This window comes from Paramacrobiotus metropolitanus, unplaced genomic scaffold, assembly GCF_019649055.1.
Source record: "Paramacrobiotus metropolitanus isolate TYO unplaced genomic scaffold, Prichtersi_v1.0 Parri_scaffold0000016, whole genome shotgun sequence".
NCBI lineage: Eukaryota > Metazoa > Tardigrada > Eutardigrada > Parachela > Macrobiotidae > Paramacrobiotus > Paramacrobiotus metropolitanus.
The window spans coordinates 1,554,416-1,575,942 of NW_026570236.1; the positions used below are offsets into that span (position 1 = coordinate 1,554,416).

At 42.2% G+C, this 21,527-nt stretch overlaps 2 protein-coding genes across 3 annotated transcripts; both read right to left on the minus strand.

Moving 5' to 3' along the window:
- Positions 1–77: 77 nt before the first annotated feature.
- On the minus strand, positions 78–2,536 carry LOC129585350 (zinc metalloproteinase nas-14-like). Of its 2 annotated transcripts, none has more exons than XM_055477990.1 (8): positions 2,298–2,536; positions 1,950–2,135; positions 1,664–1,792; positions 1,125–1,361; positions 927–1,008; positions 665–846; positions 323–430; positions 78–208 (listed from the first exon to the last, which is right to left on the minus strand). In XM_055477990.1, the coding sequence occupies exons 1-8, from the start codon at positions 2,425–2,427 to the stop codon at positions 111–113; spliced, it is 1,152 nt and encodes a 383-aa protein (XP_055333965.1). In that variant the 5' UTR covers positions 2,428–2,536; the 3' UTR covers positions 78–110. The 2 variants fall into 2 exon arrangements, with proteins under 2 accessions (XP_055333965.1, XP_055333964.1); XM_055477989.1 differs by having other exon boundaries at positions 927–1,023.
- A 9,474-nt stretch (positions 2,537–12,010) lies between these two features.
- LOC129585437 (atrial natriuretic peptide receptor 1-like) lies at positions 12,011–16,994 on the minus strand. Its single transcript, XM_055478104.1, has 19 exons — positions 16,868–16,994; positions 16,501–16,564; positions 16,115–16,425; positions 15,989–16,032; positions 15,851–15,889; positions 15,690–15,770; positions 15,484–15,621; positions 15,328–15,378; positions 15,019–15,198; positions 14,791–14,935; positions 14,623–14,707; positions 14,207–14,552; positions 13,916–14,101; positions 13,443–13,785; positions 13,040–13,373; positions 12,758–12,977; positions 12,427–12,562; positions 12,316–12,364; positions 12,011–12,221 (listed from the first exon to the last, which is right to left on the minus strand). The coding sequence occupies exons 2-19, from the start codon at positions 16,530–16,532 to the stop codon at positions 12,011–12,013; spliced, it is 2,931 nt and encodes a 976-aa protein (XP_055334079.1). The 5' UTR covers positions 16,533–16,564; positions 16,868–16,994.
- Between the last annotated feature and the right edge of the window lie 4,533 nt (positions 16,995–21,527).

A 21,527-nucleotide genomic window follows, 5' to 3' on the forward strand; every position in this document is an offset into this window, starting at 1 on the left:
ATAATAACCATCGGATCCACAACAAGGTCTTCGTGTCATCAAAATTGGCATTAATTGCCTTTAATTGCAACAAATTCCGTGCGCGCATCACAATTTCACAGTACAAGCCTTCATGTCAAAATCTGCATGTCTGAAAATTTCATACGGCTTGCGTCAACACAGTCCGGATAAACTGTGAAAGTGTCGTTCCTTACGTACAGGCATTCATCTGAAAATCCCAAAAATATGATCAGTTGGCGAATGTTATTATGAATTTTAAAACCAGTAAACGTTATAGCGTGAACAAATTTAAAGGTATCCCAAAAAAGCAAAAACTACGCACTGGCTGCAGTTTGCTGGCAAATAAAATGTCGGCGGGCTGCTTCACATGGCAGTCCGTTGTCCATGGCATTAGTGTTGCCGACCACATCCATCACAGCGCACCGATTATCTAATTAGGAGCATCAGCATATAATCATATAATACTCATCCCGATCCTTAGGGAAACGGTCGTTTTTGTAATTTTATTACTATATATAGTAGTTACGGGTCATAGTTATTCAGGCCATCAATAAGGAAATAAAGAGGTTTAATAGTTTAACGAACGCAGCTATGCAGGACATACAGCTATCTGTACACGCAAGATTTCACACAAACTTGGAACTTTGTAAATGTTTTTCCTCACCATGATCATTGAGCAACAACTCGCGCGACGAATGTGACGCTGCCGTCCACACATCATCCACCCTGGCACGGCGCATCTGATCGAGTACAAACCCCCAAATAGGCAGGGTCAGTTCGCTCAGTACCAATGGGATGCCCAGCATCCGCTCGCATGCTTTCCTGGATGTTAATCCATCAGCGATTCTACAATTCAGAGCTTTATTCCCCGGCACGATAACAACCTTTCTTTACCCATGGAGTAACATAATATTACCAATGCGTACTTTCGCGTGGGATCGGAAAACGAAAAATAATAACACTGTCCATCGATACCAGAAATCCAGTTCTCCGGGCATTTACGGTTGACTGCAAATAAAAGCGCTGCCATACTTTGCGATGGCTTTATCTGGCTATCTGTAGTTCTTTAAAAATCAGTCTTGTACTGTTGACAGTGAAATTATGTATGCTGCATTGATTCTTACTGTATCTGATCAGTGGCAGGCATTTGTACGCTTTGTTGATTCGTCGGATATCTGTTTCGCTTAGACCATTTTCTTGACCGACGACATCCAGACGAGACACAGTAGAGAAAGCTGCACTGGCATTGACGGATATACTCGTGTACTCCGCCGGCTCAAACTGCATCACCGAATTAAAATCGTATCCTTCGTCCAGTAAATTAATCCTCCATTGGTCCGGCATGGAGAACAAACTCCAGTCTGCATATAAAGAGCAAGTAATTTCAAAACATTATCTCCCATTAATAATGCCTGTCGCTGTCAGTGCTCGTTGTACATTAATAAAAAGTTCGGTTGGTTTTGGTATACTGCTGTACATGTTTCAGTAGGAGTATGTCACATGCTGCATAACTTGCGAAATTTTGAACGACATTTATTGTAATTTATGCACTGAAATTGAAATCAATACGGCCCTGTTGAATAATAATTATCTGTCTGCGCTAAAGATATCAGGTGCGGTTAGGTATTTGCATAAATTAATGTTACCAAACAAGCGTAATTACATTTGACAGCAATGTTGGACTTGTTAACGCTGACGAATAAATCTCGATCTGGTCGCTGCATTTCATAATAAAATCCCACTGTGCGCATTAAATCACGTAAAATCACCCGAATCCGACTGCTGTCGAAATCTGCAATGAAATTAAATACGATAATTAGTCTATATATTTTAAGTGCATAAGCGTATGTACCGATACGTGCGTATGCGTATTTGTATACTTTTCCCTGAAGGTTTAGATTTTTAATACGATTTAGTAATATGCGTTAAGAAACAGAAAGCAAACATACCCTTTTCGGTGAAGGTTATAGTTTGCCGGCCTCCACGACGGCCCAAAACGGGAAGCAAGGTCTTCCAACTGCCCAACTGTATGTGTACATAATCCTGCTCTTCGTGCTTACGTGCGACGAAACGGAGACAAGTTTTTGCATGGAATTTGTTGAATAAACTTATAAGGTGACTTCTTTTGCTTTCATCTAAAATTACAGAAAAAAAAAACATTTCAGCCTGATTGAATGGCCTCAACAATCCTTCGCCGCACGTTTAGCTTTAAAAACAGAGTTATTAAGAATATGTATTACAAGTCAAATATGTATCTGGAATGACTATTTGCGTTCATATGCTTTAACAATACGTACCTAAGCTGTCATCAAACTGATAAAAGATTTTCCGTTTGCTCCACAGGGCATCCATATCCGTTGTCACGTTACATTTTACTGTTTTACAAAGAATAACCATCAGCAGATAATAGTATTTTAACCAGTACATGGCTTGCAAACTGACTTAATGGCATATTTAGGTGAAAACATTTTTTCTAAACGACCAACGAGAAAGTGATAATTAACGGACATTTGTTAGTAAATTGTCGTGAACGGCTTTCTTTCAGCAGCCGAAGCTCTGCCAAATGAAGACTGCCGATCGTCCGAGTTCAACGTACAGCCCGTGTGCGGAGTGCTCAGACACGTAACTGATTGGTTCGATACATGGAGCTTTGTGGTCGTACGCTTATTGTACGCTGGTCGATTGTCTCCATCGATCGTAGCGCGCACTCATTATTCTTGCTTTAATCAGGCACATCAGACTACTCTGTGAACATTAATAATATTATTATCAGCGAAAGACTGTAAGTGTTGCCGGTGAAAGTCAGTAGGCTTGCTGAAGGTTATATTACTTGACGGCTAGTCGGCTACAACTGCATAATGCATATACGGAAAAACAGCGGAATTTGTTGTTCAAAATCTTTGAAAGCACAAGTTGCGAAAGCTGAATTTGAAGTCCAGCTTGTAAGTCAAATCGAACTATTTATGCCAAAATGATACATGCAATAAAGAGCGATGACAACCAACAATCAGTACACGTGACGATAGCGTTGGTACATTGTTTACTCGCACCGGAAGTTATGTGCCGGTCCGGCCAAAACAAAAACCAGTCGTCTATTCTATATATTCGTATTAGCGCTTTCATGCTTCACTTTACTGAAGACTCTCTAGTTAATTGAGCATTCGCAATATCAGTAGCTTGTTAAAATTACGGCAAAATCAGGTTGACTAAGGTCATCGCCGAGGTGGGTAGTGTTGTCTCCGCAGGTCATTTCGATGTGGCAATCGTCGTCAGCTAAACAGGAGGCAAAGGACTGCTTCCCTTTGGGGACTTCCAGACGCTGGGTAAAGCACCAGGGGTCACCGCCCTTCATGCGTTCCCAGTCGGCATAGGCCCAGCACCAACCGTGGTAGCAGCCACATTTCTTATGGGTCATGCCGCTTCGGTCTCGCTCAAGGCAGCTGTTAATTTTACAAAAGTTTTTGCATATTAGCTGTGGAGTTACTGCATGTGTACTGTCACTGAGGAAAAGAAACCTTCAAAGCATACATACAGAGTAGGTAGACATTCAAATATCTGTAATTAATTACAGGATATGTGGCTTATAAGCCACATATGCTGTATACGTAAGTTACTTGGCAAATACTTGCTACTGTAAAGGAGTTATAATAGGATAATAAAAGATAACAACAGTATCTACACCCTTTTTACAGTATCTGTAAGTAAAAAATACAAGCAGCTGTCCCGTTTCTAGTGCTGAATATGAATGACCTTTAAATTGTGAATAAAATTACAAAATTATAATCATATTGCTACAGTAGCCTTCGGTAAATGTATAGCAGACGTGCTAACAAACTTAATTATTTTTTACCGAGCAGCACGGTAAGGGCGAGGAAGAACCACAATTTGGCCATGGCAGATGTTTAGGCTTTAATTAGGATAAAATAAGCAACGGCGGAAATAGGTTATAAGCGGTCAGAGCGTAGAAACTGCGAATAAACAATCTGTTAACACTACATACCGGTGCAAATATGCCTGGAATGTGATAATAAGATATGATATCGCGGGTCCATACTTTTTGTACTGAGGAATTATGTGGAGTTACGAGTTTTTCACGGTGAGATAGAGATCAAGTATGAACTGCTCCAATATCTCTGGTTCAATCTAGTATAAAGTACCTGCAACGGGAACTCGGCTTTGCCTACCTTTCGCGCTGATTTCGCATGCGATAACCATAAGATAACGTAACATTACTACTGGCCAGCTAGGTAAACTAACCATTATGCAGGAATCGAACTGAAATTAAGCGGCACTTCGTCTGTTTATTTGTTAACAGTTTATGTGGTTTGACTTTCATTGTACTTAAACAAATTGTTGTTAATGTGACTGCAGCATGGCGAAAGTGGCTGACACGTCTCACTACCGTTAATTACACGCGTATATTTTGCAGATTTCAATGGTATACTGTAGCGTCGTTTTGGGACAGGGTCGCCTTGTATTTGGGCGGAAGACAACAGATAGCAAGAACGGCAACTTCAGTCATTCTTTATCGAGATCAAAATAAGTAGTTATAAATAATACATTAGTTACATTTAAGACGTATAGGCGCAGAAGGGCCAAGTAGTACAAGAGCGAAACAAAAGGCAAAGAAGCACGAGAGAAAGAGTACAGTAGCGTTTGAGAAATCCGCTCGCGCGATCTCTGTGATCAGCATCCTGCATAGATCCAGATTTATCCAGTACAGTCCATCAGGTGGTCACATGGTACTTTGCAAGTTTTTTTTGCAATGTTTTATCCTACACACTCATTCAATTATAATTCGCTAGTTAAATAACCTACAATCTGTGTCTTATATGTGTGATTCTATTCTTTCGAGATCTCGGGTGCACCGCCACCGTGCGCTGCACGCGAGCTGGTGGACTTGCATGGTCCGAAATATTGGCAAGCCTGAAAAGTATGGCAATCAGCTGGCTGGATGCAGTTATAACGAATTGGCTTTTGGATAAGAATTAACCAGACCATCCAAAAAATTTTTTCCGATGCTGCGCAATGCTTGCAATAGGTATATCGTAGCTGGGCATGCCATAAAAATGAAATTTTATCGATCTACCGGTGACTTTCCTAACATACAATGTTGTTGCGCGAGTATATAGCGCAAGCGTGTTTTGTGGGTGCGATGCAATCTTTATTTGGCGGTATACAAAACTCACACGATTTTTCTATCATAATAAAGATGTACATAATCCACAGCCTCAACCGACAACAGAAACAGACGTTCTAATTATACAGAACATCTCATCTAAATTAGCCGATGCTGGTGCTGTTCCCATGACGGAGGCCGCATTCCCGCGTTGGATTTTTGTGGGTTATGTGCGGTACGCATGGTGAATCACATGCTTATGTATCATCATACCGGGCGTGATAAAATGGATACATCTACGGATGCGGTTGGATGCACAATAGCATGTTGTGGTTAGCAAGTCAGAGGTTGTGTGTGGCTTGAATGGTAACAAGCAAATGATTGAGCGTGAAGAAAGGCATGAATCATTTGTGTAACCAATAGTGTCTCTTCCTTTGTTGCAGTGTTATATCTCTCGTAACATGTGTTAAGTGCCTGGCTAAAAATGTAGTGTGTGATGAAGTTGTGGAATTGATTTAGTATTTAGTACATCACCAGCCATCCTCGGATCAACTTCCCTTGGAATATCTGCCTTTGTAGCATTGCATGCATTCTGTTAGCATTCGAGTTGTTTGTGTCTGCTAATCTGAATAAAAGGTCATCGGGTCGGATCAGCCGCGGTTGTTGAATGTTGTAGTTAGCGGTAGCATAAAGGTCATATCCACCGAGTTCATCAGCACCTTTAGTTACGTGACAATGTGCTATATAAAATTATAATACTAAATGTACGAACTACATAATTGATGGCATTTGACTTTTATCTCCTCTCTCTACCATTATTTCGCCAATACAGCTATCATTATGAATCGATTTTGCTATAATTAATAACCATATCGCGTTAATTTCTAGCTACGAAAAAAACTAAAAACGAAACAATGAACCACAGGAACACGAGAGCTGCACAGGAGTCCAATTAAGTATTGTACACAGATGGACAGTAACGTAAAAAGCCAGCAAAGATACTATGTCACATATAATAATTATTCGAATAGATTAACAATGTAAAACCATCGGTTATCAATGTAAACGGATTTACAATCAACAAAAGTCGCTGTTTCCTGGGCCACCATCGTGGCATTGTCCGCAGCTGGAAACCCATTCCAAGTCATGGCCGCCCTTACATTTAAACAGCATGTTGAGCTCGTGGTCTTTGATGTTGTAGCCTACAGTTAAAATCATGATAAAGTTAAATTTACAAGGTGTAAGTATTATGAACTTCAAGTGTACAGATAGATAAAGGCTGGTAAAGCTGATAATCCAAAACCTCGTTAGTGTTCACCTAACCATAAAATGATAGGGAGCCTGGGAGGCCATTCGGTGGAATAAATATTCTGGCGTGATTTGTTATAGAAATTCCAGCAACTATGCAGCTCAAGCCGAAAGAAAAAACAGACCACTGTTACGGTATAAGAGAATAAACATACCTTTCTGAGAGCGTAAAACATGTCCGCAGTACATAATATCCGATGTACAGCTTTCCGCTTCGCTAAGGATTACCACTGATGCCAGGATAAAAAACGTAGTGAGAATATGCATTTCCCTGAGGGGAGCAAGAGATAAAATACTGCTCAAAAAACAACAAGCAAAAAAACTTGACCTTTAGCTTTGACGCTTGACCAAGATTATAGAAAACTGATAATGAAAAATTTACTGACGTAGTACGTCCTGCAGTACGTACAGCTTTATATCGTTTGCGGGAACAGGAAATCGCCCAATTCGTCGTACGAAGCGTGATGAAAAGCCCTGATAGTCCCATAAAGCTCATTGGAGACTGAATAATTAATTACTCTATACTACAGGCATACTGATTCAGTGCATTTTCATCCGGGTTGCTTGTAAGCGTTTTTGTTTAATCTTTAATGTACGACGGATTCGCTGGTTGCATTTGCCAAAAAGGCACTTTCACGACGAAGAACATCATTGTACTGCAAAAGTTACAATAATGAATTAATACTTCTTAGTACGGTTTTATGCGCAAGTTGATAGAAATGCAGTTAAAGAATATAAATGGTTAGAAATTATGAAAGGCAAAAATAAAAAAAGGATGAAATGTTTACTGAAATTGCATGGTGATAGAGTTAATCAGTTGAAAGATATACTTATTGAGCGTGCTTATACGAAGATGGCATGAATCTTTTTCTTTAATAAATTTGTTTTATCTGATAAATTTTTTCCATTGTTAACAGTAGTTTGAAGTTTATGGGCACTGTTTGAAGTACGCTTAATGTGCCTTACCGCCGCCTTTAAAGTCTTAAAGTCCAGATACAAGTGTCCTACTAATTTTACGTGTGCAGTATACAACTGTAAAAGAACTATTTCACTGGTTTAACAGAAACAGTTTTGCTGTTTAAAATTAGGTTTACAATAGCCTACAGCAAATATCTATACGATGAAATTACTCACAATTAAAGCGAACCGGTCGTGCCGCAATTATCGGCTTACTACAACTTGTGCAGCTCCACAAGATTCGTAATTTAAACCGTAACTTACGCAACTTAACCGGAACTATATGAATTCTGAAGAATTCTATACCTTCTGCTGGCAAATGCGTCTAATCTTTCAAGTTACTCGTAGCTTAGGAAGCCGGACAGCGTGACACATGTAACAAGCGACGCGCAAAGCAGCTATTCAAAATTTCTTGTATATACGTATAAAGCCTCGTCAACATGCGCTTCAAACAGAATCATCGTTCATCAGTAAAATCCAGGACTGCGGCTTGTGTCTCTTCTGGCTTGACCTTTAGGATTCTGGTGAGCATTCAGGTAAGCAGCGCGTTATTAACGCAGGGTACTGCAGTTATTTGTGTAATAGCGTTATTTAGAGATATCACTGCTGTTTATATTGTTTTCGCTTTTCTAAATTCGTTCAATTTTGCAGTAAAGAAGCACTTGCAAGAACATGGCAACCCTAGCGCGATGGTTCCTTTTTGCGTTGGTCGTCATAACGTGGAGCTGTGTAGTAGTTAACGCCATGTGTCCGAAGCATTATCCTTGGAATGGATGTAACTGCCAATGCGGCGGAGAAATGAACGGGCATTGTCACTGCGCTTGGGATCGTAAACTACAGAATGTGTATTGTCGGGATGGAGGAAATCACTGGATCTGCTTTCCTTGGTCGGGCGGCGGATGTCCGTGGGAGAAATGTTACAGCTAAACTGCCAAAGTTCTACTACAGTTTTTCCCCAGTATTACTTACATTTTACTCTCTTTAATTTTAGTATGGGTGTTCGATAAAGTTTCCATTAAAACTCGCTGCAGTAGTCCAAGTATAGTCTATGCGTGTGATGCCTTTGCAAACGCAACGATTTTGAAGTAAAGCGTATTTATCTGAAATAAAGAGCGTTGGTCATACTGCATTCCCGCCACAGTATGAGTAAAAGTGCAGCTGATGATACTGCGTAGATAAACGGTACCTATGCACGGTGGAGATGCGCTTGCAGCATGGCGAAACATTTACTGTAGACGCTGGTCATGTCAGTTACCAAAATCGATGTCTGGAACCTTTACTTCCGGCAGCAAAACGTTCTGTGAGGCATAAACAAGGATAATGACCTGCCAAGCAAATATACGACTACGCAATATTGTCTTGTCGTAGCCCTTATATTCTATGGGTGCGCCATGCCAATCGATCAAGTATACTGTTTTTTTGTTCGCGCCACTCCAGGAAATCTGAAAGCACCTACAGTATATTGTTGTGGATTGCTCTAAGTTAGCTTTTACTGCGCCTTTACTGATACACAAAATTATCGTGCGTCAACATATGCCGTACGCGATGACTAAAGAATTTAGGCAGATGTATTTAGCTTTGTTCACCTTGAGTCTGCAATATCAATGTGGATGTACCTATATAGTATAAAGATTTCAGCAACCCGTAATAAAATAGAATTAAAATATTTCTTAATTTACATGCCTTTGCTTGCTTTTCACATTTTCATCCATTAAAATACGTGTACTATATGAGTTAGTCCAGATTTACTGAGTTTAGCATACTCGTACTTGCTGTCATTATTTAGTTGTGTTGTTTTGCAGAGAACTACGAAATGGTCCAGACGGGGGTCACCTTTGCCTTGCTGCTTTTGATAACGGCTTTAGCATCGTTTGGAGTGGATGCGATGTGTCCACTGTCCGAAACATTATTCGGGGAATGAATGCAACTGTCAATGCAGCGGAGAACGGAATGGGCACTGCCACTGCGCTTGGGATGCAAAACTGAATAATGTATATTGTCGTGATGGAGGAAACCACTGGATCTGTTTTCCCTGGTCGGACGGCGGATGCCCTTGGGAGAAATGTTATGAATAGCTTAATTGGCCGCGTAAATTATTCTATGTTAGGGTCGTGTTATTATTGGTAGAAGCATACTGCTTCACTTTTTACACATCACATTTATACGAAAGTTATTATTGGGGTATATCATTCTGACTCTGAGTTGTCCAAACTAGATCTGACGCTACTACAGTATTTACTGAAATGGCTTGCTGAATAAATTGATTTGTATGAAGAAGATGTACATACCACAGATCTGGACATTTATTGGACGTTTTTTTTGAGTGAAGCACGGAAAACTGAATTTAACACGATTTCTACAGCTTGCTGTAGATGCATTACCGGTAGTGTTAAAAGAGCTTCGGCAAGTAACTGCGGTGATGTGCAATTTACGGTGTTACCCTTGATAAGCACATCGACGCTTCATTTTGAAATAACGGGCAGTACAGGGAGAAGCCCTCTTTTCTGAATCCATATTTTCTGAAAACGAAAAAATTCTGTAAGTTGTTTCAAAGTATTTTGTGTCGAAAGTCGATACTGAAATTCCTGGAGAGCAGAAACAGAAAATTTTTCTACACTTCTTATCATTTTCTAACAACGGCAGGTCAATGTGGCAGGAAATATATGCATAGCATGAACTACCGGCTCGTAGTACCGGGTGGTACTTCGGCAAGATACTGAGGCATCAACTTTCGGTGCTGTAATTTTATGGAATCAGCACGGCTCATTTCCTAAGCAAACGTGTAATGGCGGCCTACTTTGCATTTGCAAATAATTCAAAATATTATTTCAGAATAAGGGTTTAAGGCAGGCGATAATTTCATGGCATTGTTGTACATTGTGTTATTGTACACTTAACGTTAACAGTATTACTATGTCAAGCGTAAGGTAGCTGTTGTTCTTGTTTAACTTGCAGCTGCACAGAACGGCTCATCCCCCGTATTAATTTAAAATAAAAATTTGTATTACATAGTTTCAGGTACGTAGGAGAACCGTGTCGGTATCACGTGCATTTGGCAGAATGATAATCTATCAAAATGATCTGTTGATCTGGGCGCAACCCAAGGTCCGTTTCCTGTTGTGCTCGCAGAGTGCCGGAATCGCATCCCGTTACACATCGTTTATCGTTCACGACTAAAAGTACAGAAGCTTTATATTCCGGACTTAACACACATAGCTATTCGTAATCTGATAAGGGTGACCGGAATATCGACGGATGCGATTGCTCAGAGATCTAGATCGCAACTTGCGCAAATACAGATCACAGTGTAAACTTAAGTATACAGTATACCGATATTTAAAAGACTGATAAAAGCTGCAGCATCTCTAGTTATTCCAGAACATACTCGTACTTTTCCCCCTACTGCATTCCCAGCTTTCCAAATATCAACACGGTATTGTAATCCAAGCTTTCGGAACCTACTTGTGTCCGAATGTCATAAAACTAAAGCTGTCTTTGGCTTGTTGTTTCAGAGAACACAAAAGAATGAAGGCGTGGGTGACCTTTGTTGCATACATTGCGGTGTTTATCATCGTGTCATGGATGTCTACCGAGGCTAATGCTGCAGAGCATCACCACTACAATGGATGCAACTGTCAGTGCGGTGGAGAATTAAACGGGCACTGCCATTGTGCATGGAACTCCAAAATGCCGAATGTGTACTGCTGCTCAGGAAGCAATCACTGGATCTGTTTTCCTTGGGCCAATGGGAGATGTCCCTGGGCGTAAATTAACGACCTACCGCTAAAATGCCCGTTTAGATGAATGAAACAGCAATTCGAAGCGATACAGTTAGCAATATACTCTTGCTAGGCTGAAAAATGTGCCCGCCCGCCACACTATTCTTTTCTTTGTTATATCATACGTTACAGGCAGGAATACTCACATTTGCTTGCTTTTAAATCATGTTGCTTATACGATAAGCTTCTCTGCATTTCCTGTATTATTTTGGGAAATAAATTCCGCGACAGTTATTAAACCGGAAACTGATTGCGAATGTGGAATCGGTCGAAATCATTGTGAATTTTCCAAACAACTACGAAATCAAGGGTTACGGTGTTAGTGTATTGTAGCCGTACAAATGAGATCTGTAGCGAAGATGTACATCTCACATTGGTGCTTGTTCAACCGGAAAGATCTGAATGTGTACCTGTACAAATTGACCAGTTCTAACATGGATTTTCTAGGCTTTTGAGATTGTCTGATGTTCTGAAATCATTCATGCTCTTGCCCGTGCCCTTGCTCTTCCCCAGTGACTTTCAGCTGATTAAAAAGGTTTGTGCACGTTGACAATCGCGCCGGTATGGTTAGAATGTTCGAATTTGCGTAACTGACATTTGGGTAATTCGCTAACTCGTAACATCACCGACGCTCTTAGACGAACCATCAAATCTCGTTTTATCGTGGTACGGGTAGATTAACCCACTCCACTTTAAATGGCAGCTTAGCAGTTGCCGTTGTAGTACGTTTTACAGTTAAGCCGGCTCCATTTAACGTTTTTGAGGAAACAGAATGATCTCGCCACTTGCTTCTAAATGCAAGATTAGTATTTTATTGTCAAACCTACGCCTTTATTCGTTTGTTTATTTATTGCTTTATTTGTATGCTTGACGTTTTGATCAACCAGTACGTAGTCATATCGCCTCGGCCTTTTACTTTCAGCAGACCTCGAAGCTCAATCACATAATCATGATCGTTGAACTCTTCTAAAAGTTGCTTAGAGCTTGAGCTAAGATGTATCTGCCCCGGCATCCCTTGGCTGCACATTCGTGATGCAACGTTGATCGTGTCGCCAAATCTGTAAGGAGTAAATTCGTATTCAATAATAATGTATGTAATCTGTTAGGAATTGATGCGTCAGATCCAAAAGCAAAAAAAGGTGCAAACCATACAGGCAATATCGGGGCCTCTTGACTCCAATTACTCCCGCAGCACATGGCCCTAAAAGACATTCTTAGGTTGCCATTCTCAAGCGTGCCATACGCAATTTGGGCGTAACCTACCGGAATGGATTCCAATTTTTATGCGCAGATCCTTGGGCAGATTGAATGTGGGTTCCAGCCCCAGCACTCGCAAGGCAAAGTTAGCTATGCGTCGTACATGCTCGGAACCAATTCGCTTGGGTAATCCACTTGCTACCTGTATCACGTTTGGCAAACTCAAATACCCACTTCGTTTATAAAACCGTAAAATGGTTGAAGTTTACAACACGGACAGCTTATTGGCCGGCTTTTATGACCTTTTCTGCTGACAAGTTTTTGCGCTGTAGAGTCCGTGTTTCGTTGCCCAGATACAAGTGATCAGAACAGTTTAAACAATGCACTCATGCCTTACCAAAAACGAATCCAGCACAGCTTCCACTTTATACGTCTCACATAACGTGGCCACTGCATCCAGGCAGTCTTCCACCAAGGAAATGAGCCCGAATATCATCTCCGGAGGTGCATCCAGCACATAACTGGCAAATCCGTCCAGTTGAGCGAACGTGATTGTTACACAGTCAAATAATTCCGGTGCTACAAACTGTCCAGCACGAAGATTTTTCACGATTTCTCTGTAAAAACATTTATGATTATTACTCCATCAAAGTAGGATCTGTGTTTCGAAAATCTATACTTCGGTAAAAACTGCCTGACGAGCGCATCACAGCGCATTCGTGCATCTTTCAACGCTCTGGAGCGCTTTTGGACTTCTTGTTCTAACTGATTGGAATAGTAGCAGAACCTCCGGTAAATCTTATCGAATAGTTTATACTGGCTGTTTTCCGGGGAAAGCAGCGGCGAGAGCTCTTTCAGTTGCGAGCGCAGCTGTTTGACAGTCGGTCGGTCTTCCGGAATCACACTTAAGCAGCCGTGAATGGCACTGGCCAGTTCGGCTATTTCCATGTAGTCAATAGCAGCTTCCAGTGGGTTATCGCGGTTATTTTCCGGGTAGATTATAGTTGCAGTGCCTAAAGCAGAAAACCAACTACATTATAAATAATTGATGGAGCCGGATAAAACCAGTCGTTTTCTGTCACCGAACATCTCCTCCATTTTTTTGTACAGGGTTCCGCTCGTTAATATGTCGTACAGGACAAATCCTGTAGAAAATACATCGACTGCTTGCCACGACTTCGGTGCGGTGTCCCATTGGTCAATTTCGTCCAGCTCCGGAACTAGCCAAAAATACTGTTCCCAGGGTGCGTTAACTGGACCGTGGCAGTTCATACTGCCGTCAAGATCAATGAGTTCCAGTTCATCGCGAATTCTATCGCTAGCCAAATTCATGAGCTTCAGTGTAAAATGCTTATCGATCCAGCAGTTGAATACACTGAGCCGTCCATGGTAAGCTACCTTGGAGTTGTGAATATACTGCAAACCCTGTCAAGTGGACAAATTTTACTAAATTTTGTCGAGCTTCATAACAGTACTTCCGAGTCTCTGAGTTACTGGTAAGGTTGTCAGCTGTACAGTAGAAGCAGTCGTTGGAGGAGAATAAAAATCTACAGACCTCAAGGAAGTCCATGACAAAGGAGCTTGTGAATGTAAAATCTGCGCCCAGCACACCGTTGCACATTTGCGGCAGGTTCCCTCTGGAGGGGCACGCGAAGATCACCATTACGCTGAATCTCTCAGCGGTCAAGTTAATGCTTATCCCATAAAGCCGACAGACATTCTGATGATCCAACCCCCAGCACTGCAAAGTGCAACATGATAAAATTATTTTTGAAGCACTGCTGTACAGCGCTCTCTGTGAAATAAAGTGATCCGCCTCTTGATCTGCAATGTACTCGCACCTTACCTTTCGAAGAAGCCGTAGTAAGTGCTGACTGTTGGATAGTTCCTTAAAACTCAAATGACCTTTACCGCGCGCAACGGGGAAACATGCAACACCTTTTCCATGGAGCGATGCGAACCGGACAGCTGTCGCCTGGTTCATTGGAAACTTGAAAGTCAGGATCTCTTCAACGGCAGTGTGACTTACCGAGTGCGATATCATAGATACAGCGTCATTGTACGGGTGTTCAGGTCCAGCAAAAAGTGAAGACGCGTATGAGTTGAAGTAAGATGGTGCTTTCAGGTCATCATTGTCCACTTGCCACCAAGGATCGTGTAATAACCTTTCTTTGTACCTTATTTTCGTGTACCTGCCGTTCGGTTAAACCAATTTCATATTGGTTGCAAATTCTGAATTGATATCGGTCATAAATTCTGTACCTCCAATGGAATATAGAAAGTATCGCTGCGACGATGAAAGAACCAGAGACTGTGAAGATAGCGATGAGCATCGACGTATTATCGCCTAGAAGGCAATAAAATTGCTTCTATGCTCGTGAATATAATGGGTTTCAAAAATTTTAAACTATGGAAAGCTGAACTCCTTACTTTTCGGCAAACAAGACGGTTTGTTGTTAGAATAGCCACAATAAGGTTCATTTGGTGGAGGGAATGGCTTAGAGGAGTTGGCCCATTCGGTTACGCGGGTAGCCTCCATTAATGTATCATTCTTTCCGGTTTTAAATAAGAGTGGCTGCAAGTACGCTCGAGTAGGGTTCAGGCGGTAATACATAGTAATCACTCGTATATTGCACCCTAGAAGATAGATTTCTTTACAGTACGAATGCCGAATGAGTCAAAGTAGGTGACGACAAAATCCGTGCGTCGCTGTCCCGTGTTGTCGATGTACAAACTACCGTACTCATCGGTGTACGTTCGATTGAGGAACATCCGCGCTAAAGCTCTGCCATCCTGATAATCCAAATCATCCACCCCCGAGAGAGATTCATTAAGGAACTAGCGAACAAACAGATACAGTGGCGCGTGACCGGCCAGGTTAAGACGGCCCGTTCCGCCGATAAATCTCCAGTAGCAACGAATTACGTAATACATGCAATTAGTATCTGTAACATTCACTTTCCTTACCGCAGCGGTCGCCGTTATTGCCCGGTAGCTACTGATGAGATTGGGAAAGTTCTGCAAAATATTCGTAATATAGTAGCTCCACGCAGAACTGTTCTGAGCGATTTCATTCACTACACGATGGATATAGTGTGTGGCCTTGTGCAACTACGTGCTCACCTGGTCAGATATGTTGTATGATAAGTTGTAATCTCGATAAGAACGACGTATGAACTCCATTCCTAGTTGTAAATTGGGGGTCATGTCGACGTTTTTTGGCTGAACAATGAGCAGGGACTGGTATGCTCGAAAGGCAAGCTGTCGTAACGAAACGCGAAGATGGTCATCATCAGCATACAAGATACTAAACGTGGACCACTCGTTACATCATCATCGTTGTCGTTGTATCTCCAATTAAAATCGCCAAGAATTGGTTTGTTCCGCATAGTTTCGATCGCTATATAAACCTAAAAGACGAAACACGAACTGTAACCTTACCGGTAAATTGCTATGTTTACACTACTTAAATCGGCGTAACAATGCTTACATATTCTCCGTTTGTCATACCCATTTTTGCTGCGGTAATCTGCAAAACTAAACTGTACCAGTAATATCGACGTAGTCTTTGACAATTACTTCCATTTCCTAAATGTGGTGCCAGTAACTTATTAAGATCGTACCGTACCAAGAGTTCGCGCAAGAATACGGCATGCCCGAAGAATAAAATGACTGCAAAGAATATCACTATAATATGATCATCCAAAAACAAAACAGTGGTTGGTGAAGTACGATTCTGTACGAATGGCTTTACCGCGGCTGACAGCAGCAACATCCTTCAAAATCGAGTCGAAGGCACCAAAGGGCACTTTGGTGCTTTTAGTTGCTATCTTTTGCACAAAGGCCTTAATGTGAGGCTGCTTTTCCAGCTCTTTCTGGACAAACGATGCTACAATCGCAAAAACGCCGGGATCTCCCGGATCGATAATAATAAAAACTGAGCTCCAACGGAATTTATTTAGTATTTGGATGTACAGCTGGCCACATTGGCCGGTGGAGAAATCGTTCATAGCAATCCACGAGGGATTCAGGATACGATCGCTGATCTGTGGCGAAGCTGACATTCTAAAGACGTTTTGCCATTTCAATGCGGTCTTCTGACAATGCAAATAAAGACAAATGATACGTTACGTAACGTACGTTGTAATCCATAAACTGTTCCATACGCGCATAAACTGTGGGATCTGTGTGGTTTCAAGACCAGCTAGAAAGAGCAGCGAATAGGCATTCAGCGTTGCATCATTCATACGTAATATTAATTACAAGTACAGTATTCGCATTGCCGAATGCCGACGCGTTAATGTTTCAAAAAGTCAATTACAGGTTAGGAAAAAAAGCTCTTTTCCGTTAACAGACCGAAGTGGTTAGTACCAGTTCCTGTGCAAATCAAGCCAACGCTACGCTTTCGTGATCTATGTACTCGAGTAGTCCTAGTTGGATTAATTACCTTTTCGTGCTTCATTGTACTCATTCATTTATCCACGTTTTAGTCTATACAGTATCTTACTTGGATTGATATAAATTGTGGTGTCATCCCGTTGCCGTCGGCTGTAATGCCATTCAGTTAAAAGCGGCACGGCTACATCAGCCAAATCCGGCGGCTTGCTGTCCGGTCGCACCGGTTCATACAAAAAATTCAATTTAAAACGCATAGTTTCCGCATATTTCTCCCGTACATAGTCTGCGCCCACGGACAGCGCGGGACCGAGATAAGGAAATGTTCCATAATTGGTGATGGGAGCGATACGTCCGATGGCTACAAAACTAATGTTCAAAACAGCACCAGCATTTAGAACATAGCGATCAAACACCATCAACAATGAAAACCAGTGCATTCTTGTGGTGATCAGGAACTCCAGATGCGGTTGTGGTATATTTAAGTCGTTAACCGCCAAATAAAAATCGTGCTGACGAAGCTGATACCGTTGTAAAACGGCTAATATGTGGGCAGGTAAAGCCAACTGTGGTAATGAGTTCATACTCCGTGCATGCAGATTCAGCGCTTATCTGTATAATGTAGTAAGAATATCCAACAACATCCGTTGATACGTCACTGCGGCTGGAAAGCTTGCCGTGAGGCTGGATCACGAAAATTAGTTTAAAGGATTAGATATACGGTTTCCCGTGTTGCTATCCATCATCCATGTACACATAGAATGGCAACAATCTTCGCATGCCATTTTGATTTACCGTTACACACTAACCATAAGTTTAAAAATATTTGTAGAATGATCATGAAATTCAGACCGCGGAGTCATCAATGACCAAACATCCCTTAGAGTAAGGGGTATCACATAAGTATATGCGCTCCTTAAATTTTGTGTCCCGAGACGCTCCACTGCATATCATTAGGCAATTTAGATCTTCTCATAGGAGTACTGAGCAGACAGGTTTGTGCAGTTGCATAAGACATTCACCACGTTTCCGGGGGGGTTTAATTTATTAAAAGGGTTAACTTCGATAATTTTCCGCATGCCACTCGGTATCCGCATTCACGTGAAGTGTATCAAATCGCAGTCAAATGTCATTCGCAGTAAATGTAAACAATCGCTACATCGGTAAAAACATAATGAGCATTGAGCACCATAATAGACAAATTTGTAACAGCCACTGATAACTTGACCGCGCAAGAGGAATTTCAGTGTTAAACTATTTATTCGACAGATCGATTTATGTGCGCACTACGCATCGAGATTGATAGTGCCGTACTCTTCAAACACGAAGCATGTCTTGGTCTGCAGTGTAAAATGAAAGCTTGTAGATCTACTGTGGAATACAAGAAATTTCTTTGCACGTTGCACATCGAGGTAACCACTTCCGGAACAAACAACAGTTACCGCAGTGTAAATGTTTCCTGTATCTGACGTGATGGTCACCTTGAACCGCACCTATAAAGAGTGCAAGAGAATGCATGCAAGAGCTGCCTTTAGCGTACTTTTCACGAGCAGTTATGTTTCCTTGCGATTAAGTCAAGGTGCTCCACAATAGCATGCGGCAGGTTTACGGACCGTTTTAAGGTGACAGTACAGATTACAGTAATTTATTCTACATGAAGAAGACGTTTACAAAGGGCAGTACACCTTTGTTCTTTATTGACAATCACACTTGATAAAATCCTTTGAACACTGCAGTTTACTGGCTATTAACAGCTGATCAACAAGAAAATAATAAACTACATAATATTGTCGTGTATAAGCGTTCACGCCGGTTAAGGCTCCATGAACAATCTTTACTCTTCCACGCCTGTAATGCTCAATCGGTAGGCACTCGTACTCTCAAACTGTAACAGAAGAACTATGGTGGAGATATGACGAACGTTTCAGGAACACGAAGATCAGGAATCCCTCAGGAACACGCTAACCACAACTTCCGGTCGTAAGTCCTGTGAGGATCGGCAAGAGCTAGGACGATTGTGTCACGAGCAAACCTGTATTAATGCAATAATCCGGGAGCGATCACGTACACCAGAAGGAACAAGTATTGCTGTCTCTTTATCCAATTCACATCACAGTTCACAACGCTAGGAAATTGTAATTAGAAGCAGTCTCAGAAGTAAATCTCAGACTACTGATACCGATATTAGGCATCACAAGAACTTATATAGACTTCGCGTTATGACATCATATACATCGCTAGTAAAAGAGAACAGCAAATCACAGCATTGATTGACTAGATTATCCGTTGTGTTGCAGGTGGAAGGCGGACAGTCAGCATCCGTACGTACATCCGGCGTATGATCCTACTCCCATACGTCACCCCCACGAACGATGCTTGGCCGTGCCAAAATAAACAATCCATCCCGCAACATCCCAGTGCGATTGTGCACTTCCACCCATCCTGATCCCGATCCACCGCACAATCCACGTGTCCATCCGATGCCCAATGCGACTGTACGCCGCGATTCCGAGAGAGTGAGTGTGTAGAATCCTTTGGCGAAGAGGCATCCGGAAGTCCACGGGTTTGGCAGGGCGGAGGTCCAGGGATCCAGGAAGGCAAACTATGAATTACTACTAATGTGCCGTTTACTAGATGGTGTTTTGTATGTACATTCGACGGCATAAAGCTTTATTAGATGTGAATGTAAAATCTGAAAATGTGATTATGTACGATTCTGTGTAGAACTATGGATTAAGGGAGCAGCAGCAGCAAATCAACCAACCAGTAGTATTCTTACGAACTCTCGAGTACTACATCACATCGTATAGCAACAAATGTCAACAACAACAAACAAGCTACAAATAAGCGTATCGAAATGGTGAGTGCAATCTACCAGCGCACCGATACAATAATGTAAACCAGTAAAAGGCAAGAAAATCAAAAGTCAAGGCAGTGCAACAAAGCCAGTAACAATATGAGATCAAAGAAAGCAACCAAGGTCAATGTCAGAGGTGAGTCAAGGTTACTTGCCAGCACTGGGAGCCAATGAAAAGAGACCAGTAATACCAGAGCCAGATGCAGCGGCATCCAAACGGCGAGAAACTTCCGCAGCCATCTGACGTCGGCGATCAGCATCCAATTCCCGCTGCTGTTGCTGAGCAAAATAACCAGGCACAAAATTATGCTCGGCCGAACCAACAGGACCGGAAGGCGCAGACGGCGCACGCGGGCGATCAGCCGGAGAACGGTCGCGGGCATCACGGACAATCGGCACTTCAGCAAGTGGTAACACATTTGGTGGCAAACCGGGAAATTCAGCGTTCTGCGGGGCTTGCTGCTGCGCAGGTGGAATGACAGCCGGGGGAACGACAACGGCATTCAAGGCTGGTGGGCCATGTAGATTGACAGCAGGGTTGACACCATTGGGCTCACCTGCAGCCACATTTCCGTTGCCTTGGACCGGATTCGGTGCATTCGCTGCTTGGTTGCCCGGGTCGTCAACCTCCATGTTTGCGGCGGCAGCTTCCACTGGAGCAACTGGGTGATCGACTCCATCAGGTACTTCAATAACTTCCGGTGCGCCCAGAGGTCGGCCATTACGACGCCAATGATCGTTTCCACGACGCAAGTTATTGTCTCCAAAATTCCTATGATTTCCTCGGCCGTACGGACGAAAGTTGCCACGGTAAGCACCACGGGCTCCACCCCTTCCTCGGTGATTATAACCGGCATTATACTGCTGTTGCTGCTGGTTAGAAGACGAATGAAAAATGGCGTCCACTAACTTGTCAAAAGCTCTATTAGGATCAATAGGCGGCATGCCCAAACTAAAGAAAACTAGTGACCTTAAACGCTAAAAATGTAAAGGGAAAAAACGTCAAAATCACAGTCTACACACAACGAAAATCCAGCGTACCAGAAGGCCGAAACGAAAAATCCACAATGCCGATTTCAGCACACTACGCGCAAGTGATTTTATACCCGTCTGCTGGAGCGAAATTTTAAACTGCGGCAGATTCCATACTTGTAAGAGAATCAACCAATCAGCGCTTCGCGCTATATCCTTTTAATTCAATGTAAGCAAAGATCAGATCTATTCAGGTGCAACGAAAGATGCAGCACTGATATCGAGAGCGCGGATACAAAATATTAAACGACCAGTTCATTGACTCAGCACGGCGCATAAAATTGAAAGATAAAAATTGGATGAAAATAGACGCAAAATTTCTTAGATTGAACAATAGAGGCTGCCGAAGAAAAACGAATCATAAAATTTGGTCATCTAATACGCAAATTAAGATCAAAAACGAAATGACAGATCATCAAATTCTGGCAAAAATGCACGGCATGAAGGATAAGAATCAATAATGGAAGATTCACAATTCATCAGAATGCGGCTGCTGGTTGGCATAAACTACTGGTTCCGCAAATTCAGGTGAATCTTCCCGAGCGACAGCAGCGACAGGTGGCAAAGCTGGAACAGCCGGCTGCAGAGACGGCAAGGGATCTACATCCATCTTCTCCAAGTCAGATGCATCGTCGCCCTCACAATCAACTTCCATATCAACATTCTCGTCGGTTTCGACATCAGCATTCTGATCAGGGGATAACACAGCCGAAGGATCCTCACGATCTTCCCCATCATCCGAAACGGAAACTTCACTTGGTGCAGAAGACGAGGACGGCGAGACCTCCTTGTACTTGCGCTTCTCCCCACGAGTGCGGAAATTATACGGGCGGGCAGCAGAAGTTGAAACCTGCGGTTCAGCATTTTCCACGGCACCAGCATC

Coding starts and splice junctions, on each gene's coding strand:
- LOC129585350 (XM_055477989.1), bottom strand. CDS start 2,427: ATGTACTGGTTAAAATACTATTATCTGCTGATGGTTATTCTTTGTAAA. Junction 1,362..1,663: donor GTCCAACATTGCTGTCAAAT/GTAATTACGCTT, acceptor CTTTATATGCAG/ACTGGAGTTTGTTCTCCATG. Junction 209..322: donor TTGCCAGCAAACTGCAGCCA/GTGCGTAGTTTT, acceptor TGGGATTTTCAG/ATGAATGCCTGTACGTAAGG.
- LOC129585437 (XM_055478104.1), bottom strand. CDS start 16,532: ATGCGCGTATGGAACAGTTTATGGATTACAAC. Junction 12,978..13,039: donor GTCAGGCAGTTTTTACCGAA/GTATAGATTTTC, acceptor ATGTTTTTACAG/AGAAATCGTGAAAAATCTTC. Junction 12,563..12,757: donor CTGTGCTGGATTCGTTTTTG/GTAAGGCATGAG, acceptor AACGTGATACAG/GTAGCAAGTGGATTACCCAA.